The 21,855-nt window shown below is 33.3% G+C and overlaps 2 protein-coding genes across 2 annotated transcripts; one reads left to right on the top strand and one right to left on the bottom strand.

Moving 5' to 3' along the window:
- Positions 1–11,942: 11,942 nt before the first annotated feature.
- On the top strand, positions 11,943–14,325 carry LOC107925526 (HVA22-like protein j). The gene is made up of 8 exons (XM_016856249.2): positions 11,943–12,037; positions 12,126–12,209; positions 12,332–12,410; positions 12,533–12,631; positions 13,341–13,397; positions 13,482–13,545; positions 13,625–13,834; positions 13,921–14,325. The coding sequence occupies exons 3-8, from the start codon at positions 12,379–12,381 to the stop codon at positions 14,068–14,070; spliced, it is 612 nt and encodes a 203-aa protein (XP_016711738.1). The 5' UTR covers positions 11,943–12,037; positions 12,126–12,209; positions 12,332–12,378; the 3' UTR covers positions 14,071–14,325.
- On the bottom strand, positions 13,698–15,102 carry LOC107925525 (uncharacterized). Its single transcript, XM_016856247.2, has one exon. The coding sequence runs from the start codon at positions 14,899–14,901 to the stop codon at positions 14,380–14,382; it is 522 nt and encodes a 173-aa protein (XP_016711736.2). The 5' UTR covers positions 14,902–15,102; the 3' UTR covers positions 13,698–14,379.
- Positions 15,103–21,855: the final 6,753 nt, after the last annotated feature.

Raw genomic sequence — 21,855 nt, 5'->3', positions numbered from 1 at the left:
CCTATCTCCCGAACTCACATTCCTTCATTTAAAATACCTTTCGCAACCCAGATACTTTTCTAAATGTAAGAATGATTATTACCTAATTGAGCATTAAGAAAGTCAGACATAGGAAAGTGTTTTGCTGTGAGAACACGAGCAAGTAACAAATTCGAATTTGTCAAAAGCCTTCATCCTTGTTCAGCCAACAAAGCAATATTAAATTTACCCATATCTCGAAAGCCCATACCCTCATCTTCTTTCAATTGCCACATTTTACACCATGCGTACTAATGGATTCCCCTCTTCCCCTGTCCTTTTTGCCACAGATATCTTGCCAATATACTCTCAACCTCTCTACAAAAAGATTTCGGTAACAAAATAGATTTCGGTAACAAAAAACATGGCATTGCATATGTAGGGGTAGCTTATAGCACCGACTTGATGAAGATCTATTTTCCCCCTTGTGATAACATCTTCATAATTCAACTCTCAATACTCACTTTAATCACGTCTTTGATATTTTGGAACGATGCCTTCTTCCCCCTTCCCACCATGTTAGGCAAGCCTAAATACTTCTTGGGATTATTCAAAAACTGTATCCCTAAGATTTTCAAGACATTCTCCTTCTGCCCCTCACTTGTATTTGAGTTAAAATAGACTGTAAACTTGTTGAAATTCACACATTGATCAGAGCACCGTTCTTATTCGTTAAGTATTCCTTAAGTATTCCTTTCAACACTGTGGCTCCTTTGAAGGTTGCCTCGCCAAAAAGAATATTGTCATCCGCAAATAGTAAATGTGAAATTTGCAATCCTTGTCTATTAGCCTTCGCTCTCTACAATAGATCCTTATCCATTGCCAATTGCATTAAAATCGATAGTCCCTTACTACAAATGAAAAGAAAAGGACTAAGGGGATCTCCTTGTTGAAGTGCTTAAACATCCTCCCCCTAGAACCATTGACAATAACTGAGTATGATGTCGAAGAAATACATCTCATTATAAGTTCCACCCAATCCTCATTGAATCTCATTCTCAATATAACCTCTTTTAAAATCCCACTCGACCCTATCATAGGCTTTATTCATATCTAGTTTTAAAGCCATATAACCTTTTTTACTCGTGCATTTCTATAAAAAAATCTTGTAATAATTCACAAGTTAATAGCAAATTGTCTGAAATTAATCGTCTAGGCACAAATACACTTTAAGCACTATCGATACAACTCCCTATAACACATTGAAGTCGGTTTGCTATAGTTTCAACGACAATTTTATAAAGGACAGAGCACAAACTAATAGGTCTAAAATTCACTAAATTTCTAAGATTTGAAACTTTTGGAATAAACATAATATCAATAGTATTAGCAAAGTTAAAGACTTTACCCATATTTAATATGCCCAAACTGTACGCAACTACATCATTCCCTACAATATGCCAGTAACGTTGGAAGAACAAAGTCAGGAAACCGTCAAAGCCCAACGTTTTGGTGGGCCTCATTTCTTTCAAAGCCATGTAAACCTCCTCATCCATATACCTATTCAAAAAGGTTTAATTTTCATTAGAGGAAATGTTAGCATCTATTCCCAATAATAAGTAGTCAAACCCTTACTCCACTCGATGAAAACAAATGCTGAAAGAAATTAGTAGCCACTTCCTCTATTTCATCCTCATTCCATGCCTCCGTTTCATCTACACGTTCCAACCTTTTTATCATATTAGCCCATCTATGAACAGAAGCATACCTATCAAAGAAAGTCGTATTCTTGTCGCTCAAATGCAACTAATTAGCACGAGCTCTTTGTTCCTAGAAAACCTCCTCCTTACTGATCTCTAAATTGAGTTGAACCTTAACATCAATAAGCTTTTCCATGTAATCATCATCGCGATCCATCCCCTTTAATTCTTCGAATTTTTTTATTCAAATCTTGTTTCAAATCATTTCTATTAGTCTTTAATGATTTTGCCCAGGCAATCAACCCAATTTTTAAACTTTCCAATTTATCGAAAATAAAACCAGTGGATGCTTCCCAAATTCGTTTAATCTCCCTTTCTAAAGAATCTTCCATCGTTCATCAAGCCTCAAACTTACACCTTGCCACCCTCATTTTTCCTTTTCCTCTTCAATATAAATTAGAAGTAGTCAATAATCTGAAAATGAATGTGGTCAATGCCTAATACAAGTCTTCGAGAACATACTCAACCAATCCTCATTCGCAACCCTCTATCCAACTATTCCCTTATGTTTATTTCAGGTAGATTGCCCCTTTCCCACATGAACCACACTTTAAACTATCCCACGTCCATTAATTTGCATTCCTCAAGGACATTCTGAAAAACCTCCATTCTGCTCTCTTCTCTAGGCATCCCTCATTTCTTCTCAAAGAAGTGCATAATCTCATTAAAATCCCTACACACCAACCATGGGAAACCTTGATCATGCCCAAGCCTTCCCAATAAAGTCCAAGTGGTGCTTAGAGAAACTACAAAGATTGACTTCTTCTCTATCTAAAACATCAATGTGGTGCTTAGGGAAACTATGAAGATTGACTACAACATCCTTTTTTCCATGCCAAGCTCAACCCTTCACGTGAGCCCTCCACCTCTACGTCAATTCCACAAGTGAAACCACATCTCTACACTTTCTCTATACATTTTCCATCAATTTTACTCTCTATCAAGAACACCATTCGGGGATTATACAACTTCAACATAAGCCGAAGTCTCATAACAACCTATAGACTCCTTAATCCACAGACATTTCAACATAATATTTTCATTGCTCCCAGTCGACTAGCCTTCTGACAACCATCGATCCATGATAAAGAAAAGCGCATTCATACTCCGAAGAAACCATCCCTGAATCCAATAAAATCGTACCCTTAGGGCCTTACCCTAATATTTTAAATTTTATTTCCATACTCATCAAACTCGCATAAATCCATCTCACTAGACCCATATGGACCTACTTTACGTTTGACTATTTCAACTACACGACTATATTGGTCAAACATTAAACCTCTCGTAATTCTTTTCCAGCTAGCCTTATTTGAGTTATAGGATTTACCCTCAATTGGGTTTGTAGGTAAAATATAATATTCTTAATAATTATCATATAATAATAAATTCCAATGTAAGTTCTAGCAATTATATATAGTTTGAGTCACTTAATTCCATATACGACACCATTACAACTCAATATAATATGTCTTTTAAGTAACATACATATCACATTATGGTTACAATTAGGCATGTTCATTGGTCAGCTACAGTAGTATTTGCCCAAGCCCGAAGGTCAGTCCAAAATTTAGGAGGGCTTGGGTAAAAATATTAGGCTTGTTTAAAATATATGACTAGCTCGGACTTGAACATTTAAGGCCCATGCCCGGCTTGGACTTTTATAAGTTTGTAATGTTTTATATTATAATATTTTTGTATTTAATAAATTTATATACTATTATAATGTAAACATTAAAAATGTTAAGATGACCATATATAAAATTTTAATATAAAAAATATATTAAATTATTAAATTAAAATAATATAAATATATTATTTTATTTTATTTTTAAATAATATAGGAGGGCCTAAAATGAATTTGGGTTAGATATTAACAAATATGAGCGGGCTTAGGCAAACTTAACAGTGAAGCTGTCACCTCTTCCATGGGCGGGCCTAAAAAGTTATTCGATTTGAGCCTCATTGGTCCTAGCTTCACTGTTTTCATCATAACTTTTTCCCTTAAGTTTGATGACAAACTCACATCTTCCTCATGTGGAAGCCCCTCCGATGACTCAACAAGCTCCAATGTTACCTTTTCTTTGACCACAACTGACTTGGATTGCTTTGGACAATTCCGCAACTCATGTGGACCATGGCATAAGAAGTATTTTACTCGCTTCTTTTTGCTCTTTTTTCCTTCTTTGCTTCGACTTTTCCTTTGCTCGAACCAATTTTCTTGGGCTCTTTGCTTGCTTCATCGTCCCCTTCAATGACAGACTTCTTCGGACACTTCCGTAACCTATACGAACCACGACACAAGAAACACTCCACTGGCTTCTTGTCACTTTCGGCCTTCTTGGCTTCGATACCCCTTGCACTCGAACCAAGTCCCAAGGCTTTACCTACCGGCTTCTCCTTAGAAAGCGCAGATTTCTTCGGACATTTCTTCAACATGTGTAGATCGTCGCAAAGAAAACATTTCAACTTGTCTTTTTTCTTGTTGGGTTTCTTCTTCCCAACTTGTGGTTTTCTATTACCACAATTGTCAGCGATGCCATTGCCATCAATATCTTTCTTGTGATCCTTTTCACGTACGCCCCTTTTCTCGGAATTAGAAGACCCAAGCTTGACCACAGACTTCACTACCGTCATGGCTTCCGACAGCTCTTTGACACATTTTTGTTTTACTTCCGTCTGAACCACGGCTTCAATCCATTTTTGAAAATAAGCAATGCCTCATTCTCGGTCACATCTAAAATTTAGAGCATGAGTTCCTTAAACTCTCGAACATACTCCCCCACTGTGCCCCATTGCGTTGGCCATTTTAACTTTGCTCGAATTTCTTCCTCTGTAAATTATGGGTAAAACTGTCCCTTCAATTAATATTGGAACTCTTACCACGTCTTAATCTCACTTTACCTTTTATCTGTGGACCTGCCTCGCCACCATAAAAGCACAATATTAGTAAGAAACATTAAAGCAGTGTTTATATTAATCGCATCATCCGTTATGTCTTTGGCACGGAAGTAGTTTTCCATCTTCCACAAGAAATTATCCACATTGCATGTAGACCTTGTCCCCACAAACTCATTCGGCTTTGGGACATCTTCGTAACTGAATACTGCACTTGATACTCCTTCCACCATGATTGCTCGACACAAGGCTAGCTCTCCTTTAAGCTCCTCTATTCTTGTGCTCAAAGCCATTGTCGTGGCCATTGTTTCCTCCTTCAAAGCCATCACCATGGCTTTAAGAGCATCATTCCTCTTCGTCAGCTTCTTCCTTTGGGAATCTAGCAACTCTTGCACGTTATCCCTATTAAAAGTGAAACAAATGGTCAAAAAGTCCCTGGATTGCTCCTTTAAGTCATCTATGCTTTCACCAAGGGCATTGTATGACTCTTTCGCATTCGCCATGGACTCTTCAAGTTCATCTACACGTTCTTTTACTACTGACAACATCACCCTCAAAGGGACTGATTTTCTGGCCCACCTTTTTTCGAACTCTTCTTTCAACATCCCAACGGTGCCGTCGCAACCAATAGCTCTTATACCACTTGTCACGGGGATAGATTTTTCGTCTCGTGATCCGTGCGGCCTTAGACGATCTATTCAAACCAAACTCGCCTAAGTCAGCCTAAACACAAGTGAAGGTTCCTTTAGAACTCCTTAAAGGCACCAATTGTATAGCGAAAATAATTTATTCCAAAAAAAGCCACAAAAGAACAACAGAAAGAATGTACGAGAGCTGTTTGAATAAATGTTCTCTATATTCTCTTATTCACAAAGAATAATGAAACAATGAATGGAGTGAGTACAAATGAGGGGGTTTTCTATTTATAGTTAAGCTCCCTCAAAACCGAAGGTCAAGATTATATTACATCGACGGATGAGATTAGCGTATCCCTTAATTTTAGGGATTTACAAGATTACATCAAATCATATCAAATCTAATCTTTACAATATATGATTTCTTATTAATATTTAAATATTAGTTCTCATACTTATCAAGATAGCCTAAGTTGTCATATCTTTATCATCAGGCCAACTAGGCTTCAATTTGACATGCTTTTCCAGTAGCTTACCAAATCGGGTCAGTTCTTGCGGGCCAAATGATCTCCATATAAATAATAGACCTCCATTGGATGTGTTTGGTGCGATGGTCATAGACTTTGAACTTTGACATTTGACCCGTGACATAAGCATGTAATTAAAGGATCTATAATCATGAGATTGACTCTAATATGCTTTATAGACAATTTTTGTTTTTGAACTTCCTCCTTAACGATAAAATATCTTAATTTAACATGTTTTGAATGTTTATGATAGGCGTCGAATCCACCAAAAATAATTCTTACTAAATACTCTAAATAGTAGTAAGAGTGGTAGTAGGGTCGAATCCACAGGGATTGGTACTCTAATCGGCTTTAGCTTTTTGCTTATGAACAGAATGTCATGTCAAGGGTCGTGGCTAGAGTCGTGCCTACGACAAAAAACGTACCAGCTGAAAAATAAGCAAATAAATAGTAAGCGGGGGATTTTGAAATTGATTAGAAATTAAACAATTAAAACTACTAAGATAAATAATTAAATAAATCAGAAATTAAATTAGGATTTGCAATCAAATGTAATAAACCTTAGCCTTAGACTCGGTAAATTCCGTGTCGAGAATCGATCCTCGAAAATTGATCTTCTCCTTCAAACAATAAGCTGGCTATAGTGATTAAGAACGTCCTAACCACCAATTCTTCCTCTCGTTGTTGGTTCTGGTACGACCTGCAAACCAACCCTTACCAATTATCTAACCGAGATACACGTGTTCCCGATTCAAGACTCCGGCAACCTTGTGTTCTAAAGAACCCAACTCGAATTAACGGCCTCAACCGCATGGGTCGTTTAAACCCGATCACCTCTTCCTCGATTTGTTCTCGGAGGTCCAAATACAGCACGGCCGATTCGTTCCTCCAACTGTCAGAAAACATGACTCCAACCCAGCGAGCTCTTTTTGACTTGAAATCGAATTATCCTGAAGGGATGAGTTGTCAATCTCGATACTTAGGAAAAAGGTGAATACCGATTGGAAGGATTTTAAGCACGGGTACGCGGCCTAAAGCTAAGATAAAATTTAGTGGAGCATGAATTTATTCATGCTTGAAAGTGGAAGATGATAAATTTATGTGAAAGGTGATGGAAATTGGAAAGGAAAAGTACTTGGAAGGCAATTAGCCCAATTTGAGAAAAGAGACAAAACCAAATGAAAATTGACAGAATGCTAAACTCCAATTTAAAAAGGGATAAGGAGAGTATTTCTATTCCAAGTAGAAGTAGGAATACAAAGACAAGAGATGATTTTTTTAAGAACTAAAAGCCCCTATTTATATAAATGGGGTTTACTAAAAATAGCTTAATCTTAAATTAATAAAAATAAATAATAAAACAAAATAAAACAAAATAATATATTCTATTTTTAGCTTTTTACAAAGTAAAAATTGATGTTAAATCCTTGGCCTTCCCATCTTTATGATTTGGCCCCAACTCAATGATTAGTCTTTCAATTTGGCCCCTTTTTGCTCGTTTTTGACCAATTACATTCCTAACAAGATTAAATCATAAAAACACCAATTAAGCAGGGATTAATTTAGAAATAAGCCAAATTAAACACTAAAAATATGCAAATTAACATGTTTATCAGTTTAGAATGTTTGTCGTTCTTTAAGAAAAAAATAATTTTTTTTGAAATTATCATAATAAATTTTTAAGGACCTAATAATGATGTTGACCACCCCAATTCCTTAAATAAAATTTTGCAACCATAATGTATGAATTGTAGCATCAAAACATATCACATATTGTGTTTCTGTAACACCCTTAACTCGTACCCGTCGCCGGAGGGTTAAAAAGTATTATCATATACAAAAGAGTCATATCAAGATAATTAGGTATAGCGATTTATTCTTAAGTTCAATTCAATCAGACATTGAAAACATTAAGCAAATCTCAACCACGCATTCACATTAACCATTTGGAACACATATAGTAACTTATCAAGCCATTTTCGCATGGCTACCCATATATACATCATCAAAAAGATAGTTATTTAACAGCAAAAAGTCAAGCCTATACATGCCATTATCGAAATTTAACTACTAGAGTACCAAGAAGCTTAGATAGTGTGGTCGACTTGGACTTTGAGATCCCCGAGACCGTAGCTGACGAACAAAATCTACAAAACAGAGAATTAAGGTAACGAAGTAAGCATTACTATGCTTAGTAAGTTTTGAGCAATGCAAACAATTAATTTACTTATAGATCGATTATTCAAATTTTCAAGAAATCATTCCTAGATAATTTCCATTTTGGCCAAGTATCCATGAACATAATGCATTTGTAGCAAATTCACCTCACTTGAATCTAAACTGAATTAAAACCAAATATTGAAATAAAAAATAAGATCATAAGAACTCGAAAAGCATCTCATTAACAAGTTTTAACCATGTTTGCAACAAAATCACAAATTCACTACAAGTTGTCTCCCTGATCAATAGTCACTAAATTATTTATAACTGGAGCTAAGAAACTCCAAATCAAGTGCCGTTAATTTTCCCTGAAAATAGACTCATATATCTTCCATCCATCAAATTTTTAGAATTTTTGGTTTGACCAATCAATACCAAATTTTTCTTGAAGTTTTCCCCTGTTTCACTATTTGACTATTCTGACCACTCTTCACTACGAATCAAATTTCTCATTATACAGAATTCAAAATATGTTATCGTTTATTTCATTTGAATCTAGACTCATTAAGGAGTCTAAGAATATAAATTTTATCTTATAACCATTTTTGTACCATTTATAATGATTTTTTGAAAACAGAACAGGGGACCTTGAAGTCATTTTGACTCTGTTCCATGCCACTTCAAATATCTCATTATTGGCAATTCTTTTGCTTACACGGTTTCTTTTATAAAAAACTAGACTCATTAAGATTTCATGACATAATTTATTCAGCCTCTAACTCAACTCCCACAATTTATGGTGATTTTCTGAAATCACGTTACTGCTGCTGTCCCAAGCAGATTTATTACACATTCTTTGCATTCATATTATTTAACATGTATATCACCAAATCAATCTCATGTAACCTTTCACCATAACCGAATACACACATACACATATGAGATTTTCACATATACTTCTCATTTCGCATTCATGATTCAATTCCGATCAATCTAACATATAAAAGTATATAATACATACCTGACCAACTTAATGCATTGAACAAATTCAATGGTGGTTTCCTCTGAACATTCGAAATCACAATCTTACTCAAATCACCGGCATTAAGCCTGCTAGGTTTTTAAAACCCAAGTCCAATTTCTAGCACAAAGCCTGTGGGATTTAACCCAGATATCTATTACCAGCACAAAGCCTGCGGGATTTAACCCGGATATCTATTACCAGCACAAGCCTGCGGAATTTAACCCGGATATATTCCTTCAATGAGCACCATACATATTTATTTACAATGAATTCAATTCACATAACATCTCAAAATTTTGGTTTATTTACTCATTCGAATAGTGATATGCCATGCACCAACTATATAATTTTTTTGCTATAAGCTTGAAGCATAATTTATTCATCATACAACTATATTCAAAAGAATAAATTAAGCATAGTACAGTTATTATTCATATATCAAGACATTATCAAGATGCACTAAATGTGACTATCTGAACTTACCTCGGTATATTGGGACGGTTGTGGATTGACTACTCTATAGCTTTCTCTTTTCCCTTATCCAACTTTGATCCCCCTTGCACTTGAGCTTAATAAATACAAATAGAGGTGTTTAATATTTTGACCACTTCTGTTTACTTATTATTCACATTCGGCACATATCGAACTCATTAGGTATTATATTTTGTAAATATGCCATAGTTCAATTTCATATATATATTCATGACCGAAAATGGCAAGAAGTTATCAAGCCATGAAAGTCACTTATAACTCAAACTCAAAATGACCATATGACATTAATAAACGATTATTCAACTTTTACCAATTTCACATACACAAGCCAAACTCACATAGCCTATCTTTTTTTTATACACTAGTTTAACTACTACAAATATTACCAAATAAATCACATATATGCAGCACTATACAATTCACATATACATCGACTATCAAATTTTTCACTCCTTAGCTAATGCCGAAACATTTGTTTAAAGAGGACCTAGCCGAACACCCTACTTAGTAAAAAGAATCATACAAAACTCTAATAGCCACCTCAAACTCATCTTTAATAACTCTTATAACAAAATTTATCAAGATTCAATAAGGAATACATTGAACTCCATGACCGAATTTTGCCTTTCACCAAGATAGCCACTTGCCATTAAAACCATTAAACCACACTTATACATTTATTTTGTTTTTTTTTTCAAGCTCAACTTGACTTATAATTATCTAAATTATTTAAACATTCAATAACAAACTCTTCTTAAACAAGCACATATTCGGCAAGAACATTGGTAATTTAGTAACTTTTAATTTAACACCTAATTCTTTTTAACACATTTTAAGCACCCCTTTTTACTCCATCAATTTTAAGCATATACATTACTCAAACATAACCAACTTCACATTCGGTCATAGCACATAACAAGATAGCCGATTCTTTTCCCTTAGCATCTAATGCTCCCATATGATCATTTGTATAGTTCAAACACTCATCTACCATTATTCATCTAAATTTACATGAAACAACAACCATAACTTTTATTAACTACTATGGCCGAAAGCTCTAGTCATTCCCAAAATCAAAAATTCAACATGGGTTATAAAAAGAACTTGGTATCTAACTCAAGATTAACCAAAATTTCAAGAATTAACATAAACTTCTCACTTTAATGTAGACCTAAGATGACCGAATGGCTTTTCTCCCCTCTTCCTCTTTACATTCGGCCAAGAAGAACAAAGATAAAGCTTTGTTTTCATCACCCATTTTCCTTATTATTATTATTCCTTTATTTTATATAAAGTATAAAACCATTCAAATAAAAATTAATACATATTTTAATAAAAATCATCATCATGGCCGGCCACTATTAACAAAAAGGGGTATTTGACATGTAAGTCCAAGTTTTTTTATAACATGCATTAATGGACCACTTTTAAAATTACCTATCACATTTCACAACTGTCTCACATAAGTCCTATTAAATAAATTCACATTCAAATGAATAAATTAAAGATTGGAACTTTCACACATGCATGTTCACGCACAATAAGCATAGAAAATAACGGTTAATTATTTTTATGACTCGATTTTGTGGTATCGAAACCACTTTCCGACTAGGGTCAATTTAGTGCTGTCACAGTTTCCGTCATAAATGATACAATGATAGATTGGTTAGCATTTTTTTTGTGATATGACTCTAGCAAGTAAAAACAAATAGCTAAAAATTATATTTTTTATTATCAAGACATCAAAAAAAAAATCTAAATATGAATATCCATTTACTTCTAATTAATTAACTTATTTATACATGAGTAAGTAATTTTTTTGTTTAAACTGCCCACAACGCATAAAGAGTTTATTCCTTTCTTTTTCGTTGCATATCAATCTTTGGACATTGCATAATTCAGGATTTGCTCCCTTTTTATATAGGAACAAATTTTACAAAACAATTATTTATATTAAAATCTCTCTGAAACTCGTTCTATAGTTTTTTTTGGATACATCTTAATAATTTTTGTGATCTATAATGAAATATTTTAATTCTTATCACTCATCTTTTGTTTTCAAATTATTTGAATGAAAAACTTTCATTTACTCAGTTGAAGAAAGATTAATTTATTCATTCTATTAAATTATTATTGTTATTATTTTGATAACATTTTTATATGTCCATACTTTTATATAATCTTTAAATAAAAGATTTAAATTTAAGAATAAAACGCATTACCAATTGAGTAAAAGAACTAAATTTAAGAACAAAACGCATCACCAATTGAGTATTAGCTCGATTGGCATGAGCATTGTTACCAATGCAGGTGGATGTAGGTTTGAGTATGTTGAGTTGAGAGAGGGGCTATGGGTAAAAAAGAGTAGATAAGATTCAGAATCTATAATGAAATTAATACATCAATAATCATGATTAAGTAAATTTTAAAAAACAAAATTGAAGTTTAAATATCAAGTTTTTTGGCTCCAAAAAAGGAGACGCTTCGGAAACCAACCCAAGCGGTTCCTTTTCTTTGTTTCTTTCTCTGTTCTTAAGCCCAAGAATCAAATAATCAAAAGGGATCCCTTTATTTTCTTCTAAAGTATATTTTTAATCTTTCCTAGATTTCTATTTATGTTCCTCTTTTTAATTATTCATTTCTTCTTTCCTTCTTTTTCCCATTTTTGTAGGTTTTTTATAGGTTATTTAAAGGTTCCTTTTTTCATGCCATAAATCAGGGAATTTCCATTAATTTCTTTTGGTTTTCGAAACAGGTTTGGAAATTCTTGGGTTGTTATTGGTTTTGCCAAATTTCAATGAATGGATGATTTAATGAAAAAAAAAATTGAGTTTTTTTTTAATTGAAAACTATTCCTTTCTTTCTTTATTTTCCCAGGAAATATTAGCGCGGGAGATTGGAAAAGCTAAGAATTAAACTACACAATGTTGGGTGATTTCCTTACCAGATTACTTGTGTAAGTCATCTACAAATATTTGTTTTTTCTTTCTATTTGCTGCATTGAATGTTCTTTTATCGTTGCAATTGAATATTTATTCGAATTTCGCCATAATCTTGTTTATGATGTTATGTATGAAGGTTGATTCTTGGATATGCATATCCAGCGTTTGAATGCTTTAAAACAGTGGAGAAGAACAAAGTTGGGATCGAAGAACTCAGATTTTGGTGTCAATATTGGTATCAATCTCTTTATTTGTTTATTTTTTTTCTCTATCATAATTAGACCTAAAACCATGCATATGATCTTAAAAGATGATTCAATTGATTAAATTATAATGAGTATGATCAAACCGATGCTTTTAACATTCAACAGATGATCGAACTGATCAGATCATTGATTTATCAATCCAACCAATTCGATTAAAGAATTATTAAAAATTTAATTTAAAAAATTCAATTATCAATTTAACCCGTCCATATCGGTTCTTGATCTAATTAGCTCAAAACCATTCTCCAAACTGATACATCAACCGATTCCTGATCTAATCTACCAGTCTAATCCGATCCAAATATCATTGAAATGGAATCAAATAGCACTGATGAAATAGGTATTAATTTACTTGTAAAGAAAAAAAAAGTTTATATAAAGAATACATACATGAAAAAGCAAATATTCTAAATGATCAGAATGCCAAATACCCATCAATTTGTTATATAGATTAATCTGATTATAGAATTACAACTTTTAACTGATCAGTCACCATCATATTGAATTGGAATATGCTTGTGTTCACTTATTCTAAACACCATTTGTTTTTAGAGTATGATAAAAGGGAAAATATTTATTCCACTTAGCATCAACTCAAATCCACATGTGAAATTTTTTTACTCCACTTATGTTAAATCCAAAAATTATGTATACAAATGTAATTGTTTTTTTCCCCAGGATCCTCATGGCTTTTCTGATAGTTTTCGAACGAGTAGGGGAAGTATTCATTTCATGGTACTAAAAGACCCTCTTTGAACATTTCATACCTTTAAATCTTTAGTAGTTCATGATATTAAGTTTTTGAACTATATGATGAAGGTTACCAATGTATGGTGAGATGAAGATTGCACTTTTAGTTTACCTATGGTATCCTAAAACTAAGGTAAAAAGTTACAAATGGTGTACTACAATTTGACTTTTTTATGCAGCTGTTGAACAATGACAATTTTGACAAAATGTAGGGAACTGGATATGTGTATGATACCTTGTTTCGACCATTCATGGCGAGACATGAAACAGAAGTGGATAGAAAGATACAAGAGGTAAAAGCTAGGATTTGGGATTTTATTTCCAAGTACTGTCAAAATTTTGCAGAAATGGGACAGGGAAAATTCTTTGAAATGCTTCAATATATCGCAAATCAATCTAACAAGTTTAAACAACAAGCACAGGTATAATTCTTGAAGATTTTTATAACTTGAAAGAGAAACAATTAGCATTCAAGTTTCAAGTTATTTGAACCAAACCTGTTTTGCAGAGACCTGATAATCCAGTTCCGGTGGCGGCGGCGGCGGCGACAAACGGTCACCGTAGTCAATCTGGGGGAAGTGAGACTCGAACTTCAACAACGATCAATCGTTCCGCTCTGGATTCACCTCGTTTAAGACCTCGTCCGGTCCAAACTTGAGGGCTGATTTGAAAACGATTAATCGTTCCAATCCGGAGTCGTTGCCTTAAGCTCCACCGCCATATGGAACCACACAAATTAACAATTTCTAATAAACAAAAAATTGTACAAAAAAATCTAGAAAGAAAAAAAGAAACCCAGAATTATTTGTTGAATACCAAGCCTGAAATTCAATTTCACTGATTTTTTTTATTTTGTAATATAAAATATGTTTATATATATTTGATTCCGTACAGTATAAGAGTTGTTATCGGATATTCTATCCCTTGTTTCCTGCGTGTGAAGACGCAACTTTTTTTTTTTTGTCTGTTATCTGGTGAACATGATTCGAATGGATCGGATGATCCGATCAAAAAGTCGGGTCAGACAGGGGAGGAGTTTGAGGTGAATGAACCGGAGGCAAGAAGAGAAAGGGTTTTGAGAAGATAACCGGAGCCAAAACCGACGGAAGAAATGAGTACCGGAAGAGTCAGGGGAGGCTGACAGGGGCTGAAGGTAAGCCCAAGCCGCTTGTTTTACTAACCGGTTACGTATGGAGATTTCGTACCCGGAACTGGTAGCGGATCCGGCGGCGGTCGGAGAGTTGACGGCGACAGCGGGGGAAGGGAGGATGTCTTTGAGTGAAGTGTAGGAAGCGAAAGAAGCTTTGAGAGAGATAAGCTCGAGGTCAAGAGACAAAGGAGCGGTGGCGCTGCCGTTTGAGAGGCTGGTGGCGGTTTGGAGCGGCTTTGGTGTGAGTAGAGTTAGCTTTGTAGGGATTTGTACTGGGGTTGTGATGGAGTAGCGGCGGCGTATGGCTGATGTCGGCGACTGCCCTAAACCGTCTTCCATAGTCGGAAGAAAACCAGGGAGGAATAATTTGGAAGTGGGAATATGAAGGGGAGAGAGGCTGTGTGTGTCTTTTGAGTAAAGACTTGAGCGGCGGCTGACCAATTGGTGACGAAAATAGAGTGGAGTGCAATTATTAAGAAAAATATAAACTGTGTCTTCATTTTTTGGCCAAAAATAAATAATTTCTTTTTCATTTTTTAAATCTCATCACTTATGTGCCTATTTCTCTTGTTTTTGTTTCTTCTTCAAATTTACAATTTACGAATCTTTCTTTCTTTATTGGTGCCTTTATATTAATACCCTTTGAGTTTTCTTTTTTAAAGTCAAGTGGTTGAATTTTTAGCGACCATTCTATAATTGGTATCGACAACAAAATATATATATATTATATTTAAACTGATTTATTAATTAGTACTAGAGATCAGAAAAAAATTTATTTAAATTTTAATTTGTAAATTTATAATGTTTAAAATTATTTCACAGAAAAAAATAATTAAATTATATAAGAGGAAGTAAGAACAAAGAAGATTGTATAATAACAATTTTAACACTCCAGTAATATAAATTTATTAATGGTTCAATGATAAAATTGAACGTCTAAAATCATGGTATTATAAATTCAAATTTTCAATCATGTGTGACATTTTTATTTATTTATATAAAATTATAACATCTCATAATAATATAAATTACTTTATAAAATTAATAATTTATAATCAAATTAATACTTAATTATCTCCTAATACAAATTTAATCACAAATCAAATTATAAAATAGATGCACTTGGACTTCTTTTCCCTTTTTTTTTCTTTCTTTTATTAAAGATGATGGTTAAGAAAACAGTGGATTAAATTCCATAAAAAAGAAGCTAAAGTTGCTTTTTGATGTGGACTAGTCATCCAATCTCATTAAGATTAGACTTTTTTAACAATCCAATTTGCTACCATATTATTTTCTCGAAAACATAAAAAAATAAAAGATTAAAGATAACTAATAAATGATTGAAAAAAATAACAGTAAATATTTGTATTAAGTTTGAATCTTAAAATTATTATTGTTGAGAGAATTTTATTTAAATATTATCTTTAATCTAAATAAAATCAGATTCTGACCATAAAATAAATAAGGACACTTATGGTTATACCAAAAAAGAAACAAATAAAAATTTAAAGGTCAGAGGAGCAGATGACTTGTTCTAACAGCATAAGTACTCCAACATTTGGAAGGAAAAATCGAGTTAAGACAGACAATAATATTTACAATAAGGTGTAGCTTAATGATTACTCATCTCATCCATTAATTATGTGGTTGAAAATTTGATATCCATTCATGAAAATAGAACATATTTCGTGATCAACCGTTTACCTCATTTAAAAATACAGCTGATGAAATCAAATTTTTTAACTAAAAGAGAGAGAAGGGGAGGCGCAATTAGACACAAATATAACGTTCGACCATCCCCAATATTTGGCATTCAAAGATGCCGCTCGGATCTACTATTTCTTCAAAGATGGATAATTTTAAGTTGTTATTTTGTTCAATTTATATTTGTTTTAATTATAAGTTAATTTTTATATTTAAAATATTATATAACTTAATTTAGTAAACTAAATTACATAAAAAAAAGCATTTATAATTAGTATGGATAAAGTTTTATGATGTCTGAAAGTTTAAGTCTAGATATAGATATTAGGCTTAAACATTTTTTATCCATCTTTAAAAATTTTATTAGTAATTATAATATATATATGACGTCAAATTTGAGCAATAACAAATTCAAAGACAAAAGAAATGGGAGGCCACTAAAATCAATCATCAACTTTATATTAATTAAATAATTTATCATTATTAGCCGATATGAAACCATATAATTAATCTATTTGAAGAAAGAATCGTACGTACCTTATTGACTTTTATAGTGTTTTGTTCATCTAATTTACCTTCCAAGTTATTTGGAGTATTTGTGAAATAAATAACACAATTTAAAAAAGAAAGAAATTCATAAGTGTTAGATTCAATATAAAATTTATCTAGACCTGATCATCCCGACTTGGCTCAAAGACTCATCTGAAAAGTGACAGTTTTGGACAAAAATATAGGTCCGAAAAATATCTTTGAACAAAAAATTAGGCCTGTTTTTTAAACAGATCGAGTCTTGTCTAAGATTTTTTGGCCCGAGCCCGAGCTCGACCTGGCCTGAATTTGCAAACCAAAAATTGTTGCTTTTTTATGTTGTTTTGTCACTATTTTGGTGTCGTTTCACTATTATATTGCTACTATTTTTGTTTATTGTTTAGATATTATATAACGCTTGTTTTATTATTAATTTTGCTACTATTTTAGATATATTTGCTTGTTAAGCTGTAACTATCTTTGTGTTATTTAAGTATAAATTTTTTTTAATTTATTTTTAATTTGTTGGGAAACATTTATTTTAATGTTTTTAGTGTATTTGATGTATTAATTTTTTATATTTATTTTTATATAAAATGATAATATAAAAATATTTATTATTGGAGGCTTGGGCCAAGCTCGGGTTTTAGCATTTTTATCCGTGTCGGGCTTAGGAAAAATTTTAGACCCATTTTTTGGACAAAACCGAACCCGAATCTAAAATTCTTTAGAGATTTGACTTGGTCATGATCACCTCTAATTTTATCACATAATAAACATTTTTAAATACAAATTATAATAAAAAAAATTGATTGAATTTTTTTAATATAAAATGTTTGAATGAATTCAATATCAGGTGTTAAATAATGTTAATCTTTAAACTAAAAAGATATTAATTTAATTATTAAATTTATCAAAAACTTCTCTCATTCATTAAATAAATAAAAAAAATTACCCACTCCCTATAAAAATAAACTTCATGATTACTCGAAAATTTTCCACTTTTGATAAAAAAAAACACTTCTCCATAAAGATGATCATTATTATTTTTTAAATATTCTCTTAAAATATTAATCATACATCTAATTTATTATTTAGATTGTTACCCATATTATGAATGTGATAAAATTTAATATGTAATATTTAATGATTTTAGTTTCTATTTTCATATATGTAGCCAATCATATAAGATGATCTCATTAAAAGTTTTTAATATTGATTAGAAATATATAACATTTGATACCTAAATTTAATACTTTTTTAATTTGGCCCTTAAATTTTTTTTAATTTAGTATCTGGACTTAACATTTTTTTCTAATTTGGTATCAAAATTTTGTCTAATTTTATACCTAAATTTGCTATTTCCCCCCTAATTTGGTGCTTAACTTTTTGTTTTTTTTTTGGGTCAAATTTGGTACTTGTCAAATATTATACAAATTACATCAAAACACTAATGGTGCTAGTTTTTTATTTGAGGGTAGAAATAACTAATGTATGACCAATGTGTAACAGATGACATAGAATTTAATTGTAGGAATAATTACATTTACTTGGAGATTTTTCTGTTTCGTTAAACAATATGCTCAAAATTTATTTTTTAATAGAACTGAGATTACTTTGACTGTTAATGGCAAGAATGATTCAAGAGGGACTGTAAAGACCTCAATTTCATAAAACTATTGTAAATATAAGAGGAACTCCGTGTTAAAAAATTTGCTTTCAGCTATGCTTAATGAATGGATATTGAAGAAGAAAACAAAAATTTTAAAACACACACAAAAAAAATATTCATTATGTTAAATTTTAAAAAAATTGAACTAAAGTAATTAAACATTTAAAATATAAAAAAAATCATGTCTTTTGTCACTTATCGATTGTACATTGATAATTTTTATTATACAAATTACTTTTTGTCATTTGGTATTTAAAAGTAATTAAACGTTTCACAAGTTTTAGATACTAAATTAGAGGGAAAAAATCAAGTTAAGGTACCAAATTAAGAAAAAAAAAGTCAAATTCAAAAACTAAATGTTATATTAAACCAAATTAAGTATTATCATGTCAAATATAATTTAAATCATATAACTAGTTGCCAAAATATTGTTAAACATTCAGTACAACTTCTATATTGAATCAAGAAGTGAATTATGAGATACAAAACTGTTGTAAAAACCTTACTTCCATGTATGCAGTATATGCACGTTATATAGAGATAACTGCCAACTGCTTAACAGACACTAAACTGCTAACTGCTAACTGCTATTAACTAACTTATTAGTTTTATTAGTTACTCTAACATTCTCTGGCTTTTCTCTTGTTCTTTGAGAGCAGATGCAGTATCGTTGGACAACACACGAAGCACCTGTCGAACAGAGCCAAATGTCTTGGGCGTGATTGGTTTTGTGAGGGCATCAACAATCTGTTTGTCAGAAAGGACATAGTTAACCTGTAATGTGCCATCAAACACTTTCTCTCAGACAAAGTGATGATCAATTTCGACATGTTTTACCTTAGCATGATGCGTAGGATTGGCAGCCATGGACACAGTGGACGTGTTATCGCACCAATTACAGGGGTTTGACAGGTGATCACTCCAACCTCTTCTAACAACTGTTTGATCCATAAGAACTCAGACACGAAATTGGCGAGGCTTTTAAATTCTGCCTCTGATGTTGATCTAGATACAACGGCCTGCTTCTTAGAGCACCATGCAACGAGATTGGATCCTAGATAAACCACATAGCCAGTTGTGGAGTGTCTGTCTTCAATTGAAGAAGCCCAATCAGTATATGAATAGCAAGTGAGCTGAAACTGACTTTTTGAGTAGAAGAGTCTATGATTAATGGTGCCACTGAGGTAGTGTAGAGCTCGCTTGACTGCTCTCCAATGAACCTCTCTTGGAGCATTCATGTATTGACTTAGTTTGTTGACACAGTAGGCCAGGTCAGGTCGAGTGATACATAGGTATTGCAGCTTGCCAATTATACTTCTATATAGAGAGCCATTAGCTAGAAGCGGACCCTCATCATCTGCCACCAATTTCGGGAAACTCACCATAGGTGTTGGTGTGGGTGCTGAAGCAGTCATGCCTGTCTGGGCGAAAATCTCACGAATATACTTCTGTTGGCTAAGAAATAGTCTTTTATAGGATCGTTCAACAGTGATGCCCAAGAAAAAAGTAAGGGTCCCATATCTTTGAGAGCAAACTTTGTATGAAATAGTTGAACAACTCTGTCAATCTCTGAGTTAGAACTACCTGTGAGAACAATATCATCAACATAGACCATGAGCAACAAAATACTATTGGATGCAGCACATATGAATAGCGACGGATCTGCCTTGGCAGCGCGAAAACCAAGTTGATCAATGAGATATTGTTTGAGTGTTTGGAACCATGCGCGAAGGGCTTGGCGCAACCCATATAGGGCTTTGTTTAGCTTACAAACAAGCTTCTCTCCATTAGGACTGGATTCTTCAAACCCTGGTGGTTGTTCCATGTAGTTATCTTCAGCCAGCTCTCGGTTAAGAAAAGCATTATTGACATCAATTTGTCTTAATGACCAGTTTTTCACGACTGAGATAGCAAGAACTGTACGAATGGTGGTAGCACGAACTATCAGACTGAAAATGTTTTGGTAATCTAAGCCAGCATTCTGTGAAAACCCCTTTGCTACTAGACGTGCTTTGTATCGTTCAACGGTACAATTTGCCATTGTCTTCACCTTAAAGGGCCACTTGCAACCAACAGCTCGTCTGTCTGCTGGTAAAGAGCACAACCTCCATATGTTATTGTTAATGAGTACCTGTAATTCACTGTACACAGCAGCCTTTCAAGAGTCATGGAACATTGCAGCATGAATGTTGGTGGGGACATCAGCAAGGGAAGAAGGTGCGATGGTTACATAAGCTTTTAGTTTAAATTTGGTGGGGACATCAGCAAGGGAAGAATGTGCGATGGTTACATAAGCTTTTAGTTTAAATACACCGGTTTTGCTACGTGTGACCATAGGATAGGTGTTACATAGAACATGTAATGAAGGTGGATGATCGGGTATGGAGTTGACTTATGGAGAGACAGATAGAGTAGAAGAAGAAATAGAAAGGTTTGTATATTGAGGTTGAGGGTTAAGATTAAGTGAGGATATAGGTGACATAGGTCTACTGTTGTGTGAAGTGACAGTTGTTGTGGGTGAGTGATTTGATATTTGAGCATAAGGAGTAGGTTGAGTACAGGTTGGCCATAGGACAAGAAGCTTAGAGCTGGACTTTGGTTGTAGTAGAGAGTTAGTAGGCGTAAGATGGTTAATGTGAAAAGGGAACACTTTTTCATTGAAAGTGACATGTCGTGTAACATACACTTTTCCAAAAAAGTCTAAGCAGCGGTATCCTTTATGAGATAAAGAGTAGCCTAAAAAAGTGCATAGAGTGGACCTAAACTGCAACTTGTGGTTATTATAAGGCCTAAAGTTAGGAAAGCACAGGCACCCAAATATATGTAGGAAGGTATAGTTTGGTGTGGTTTTGAACAACTTTTCATGTGGTGAAGCATGGTTTATAGGATGTGAGGGTAATCTGTTGAATAAGTATACTGCACTAGCAAAAGCATCACTCCAGTAGACTAGAGGCATAGAGGCATGAGCCAGCATGGAAAGCCCTATTTTGACAATTTGCCTATGTTTTCGTTCAACCAAGCTATTTTAGGCTGAAGTATAGGGGCATGTGAGGCGATGCACGATCCCTTGCTGAGCTAAGTACCTTTTTAAAGCTTGAAACTCCCTACCACCATCTGTTTGCAGTGTTTTAAGTTTATGCCTAATGACTCTTTCAGCTTGTCTTTGAAAGTGAGGGAACACATGAAGAACTTCAGACTTGTTTTTCAAGAAGTAGAGCCAAGTATACCTTGTATAGGCATCTATAAAAGCAACATAGTAGCGAAAATTATTAGAAGCAACTAGGGTTGGTCCCCAGACATCAGTAAGCACTAGTTGAAGTAGAGCAGTATACTCAGTTGTATATTTCAAAAATGGTTGCTTGTGTTCTTTGCCCAAGTAACATGCAATA

This window comes from Gossypium hirsutum, chromosome A01 (assembly GCF_007990345.1).
Source record: "Gossypium hirsutum isolate 1008001.06 chromosome A01, Gossypium_hirsutum_v2.1, whole genome shotgun sequence".
Lineage (NCBI taxonomy): Eukaryota > Viridiplantae > Streptophyta > Magnoliopsida > Malvales > Malvaceae > Gossypium > Gossypium hirsutum.
This window is presented reverse-complemented; position numbering and strand designations above follow the sequence as displayed.

Excerpts from the sequence above, each read along its gene's own strand:
- LOC107925526 (XM_016856249.2), top strand. The coding sequence starts at position 12,379 with ATGTTGGGTGATTTCCTTACCAGATTACTTGT. Across the intron at positions 12,411-12,532 it reads TTCCTTACCAGATTACTTGT|GTTGATTCTTGGATATGCAT; the intron begins GTAAGTCATCTA and ends TTATGTATGAAG. Across the intron at positions 12,632-13,340 it reads AGATTTTGGTGTCAATATTG|GATCCTCATGGCTTTTCTGA; the intron begins GTATCAATCTCT and ends TTTTTTCCCCAG.
- LOC107925525 (XM_016856247.2), bottom strand. The coding sequence starts at position 14,901 with ATGGAAGACGGTTTAGGGCAGTCGCCGACATCAGCCATACGCCGCCGC.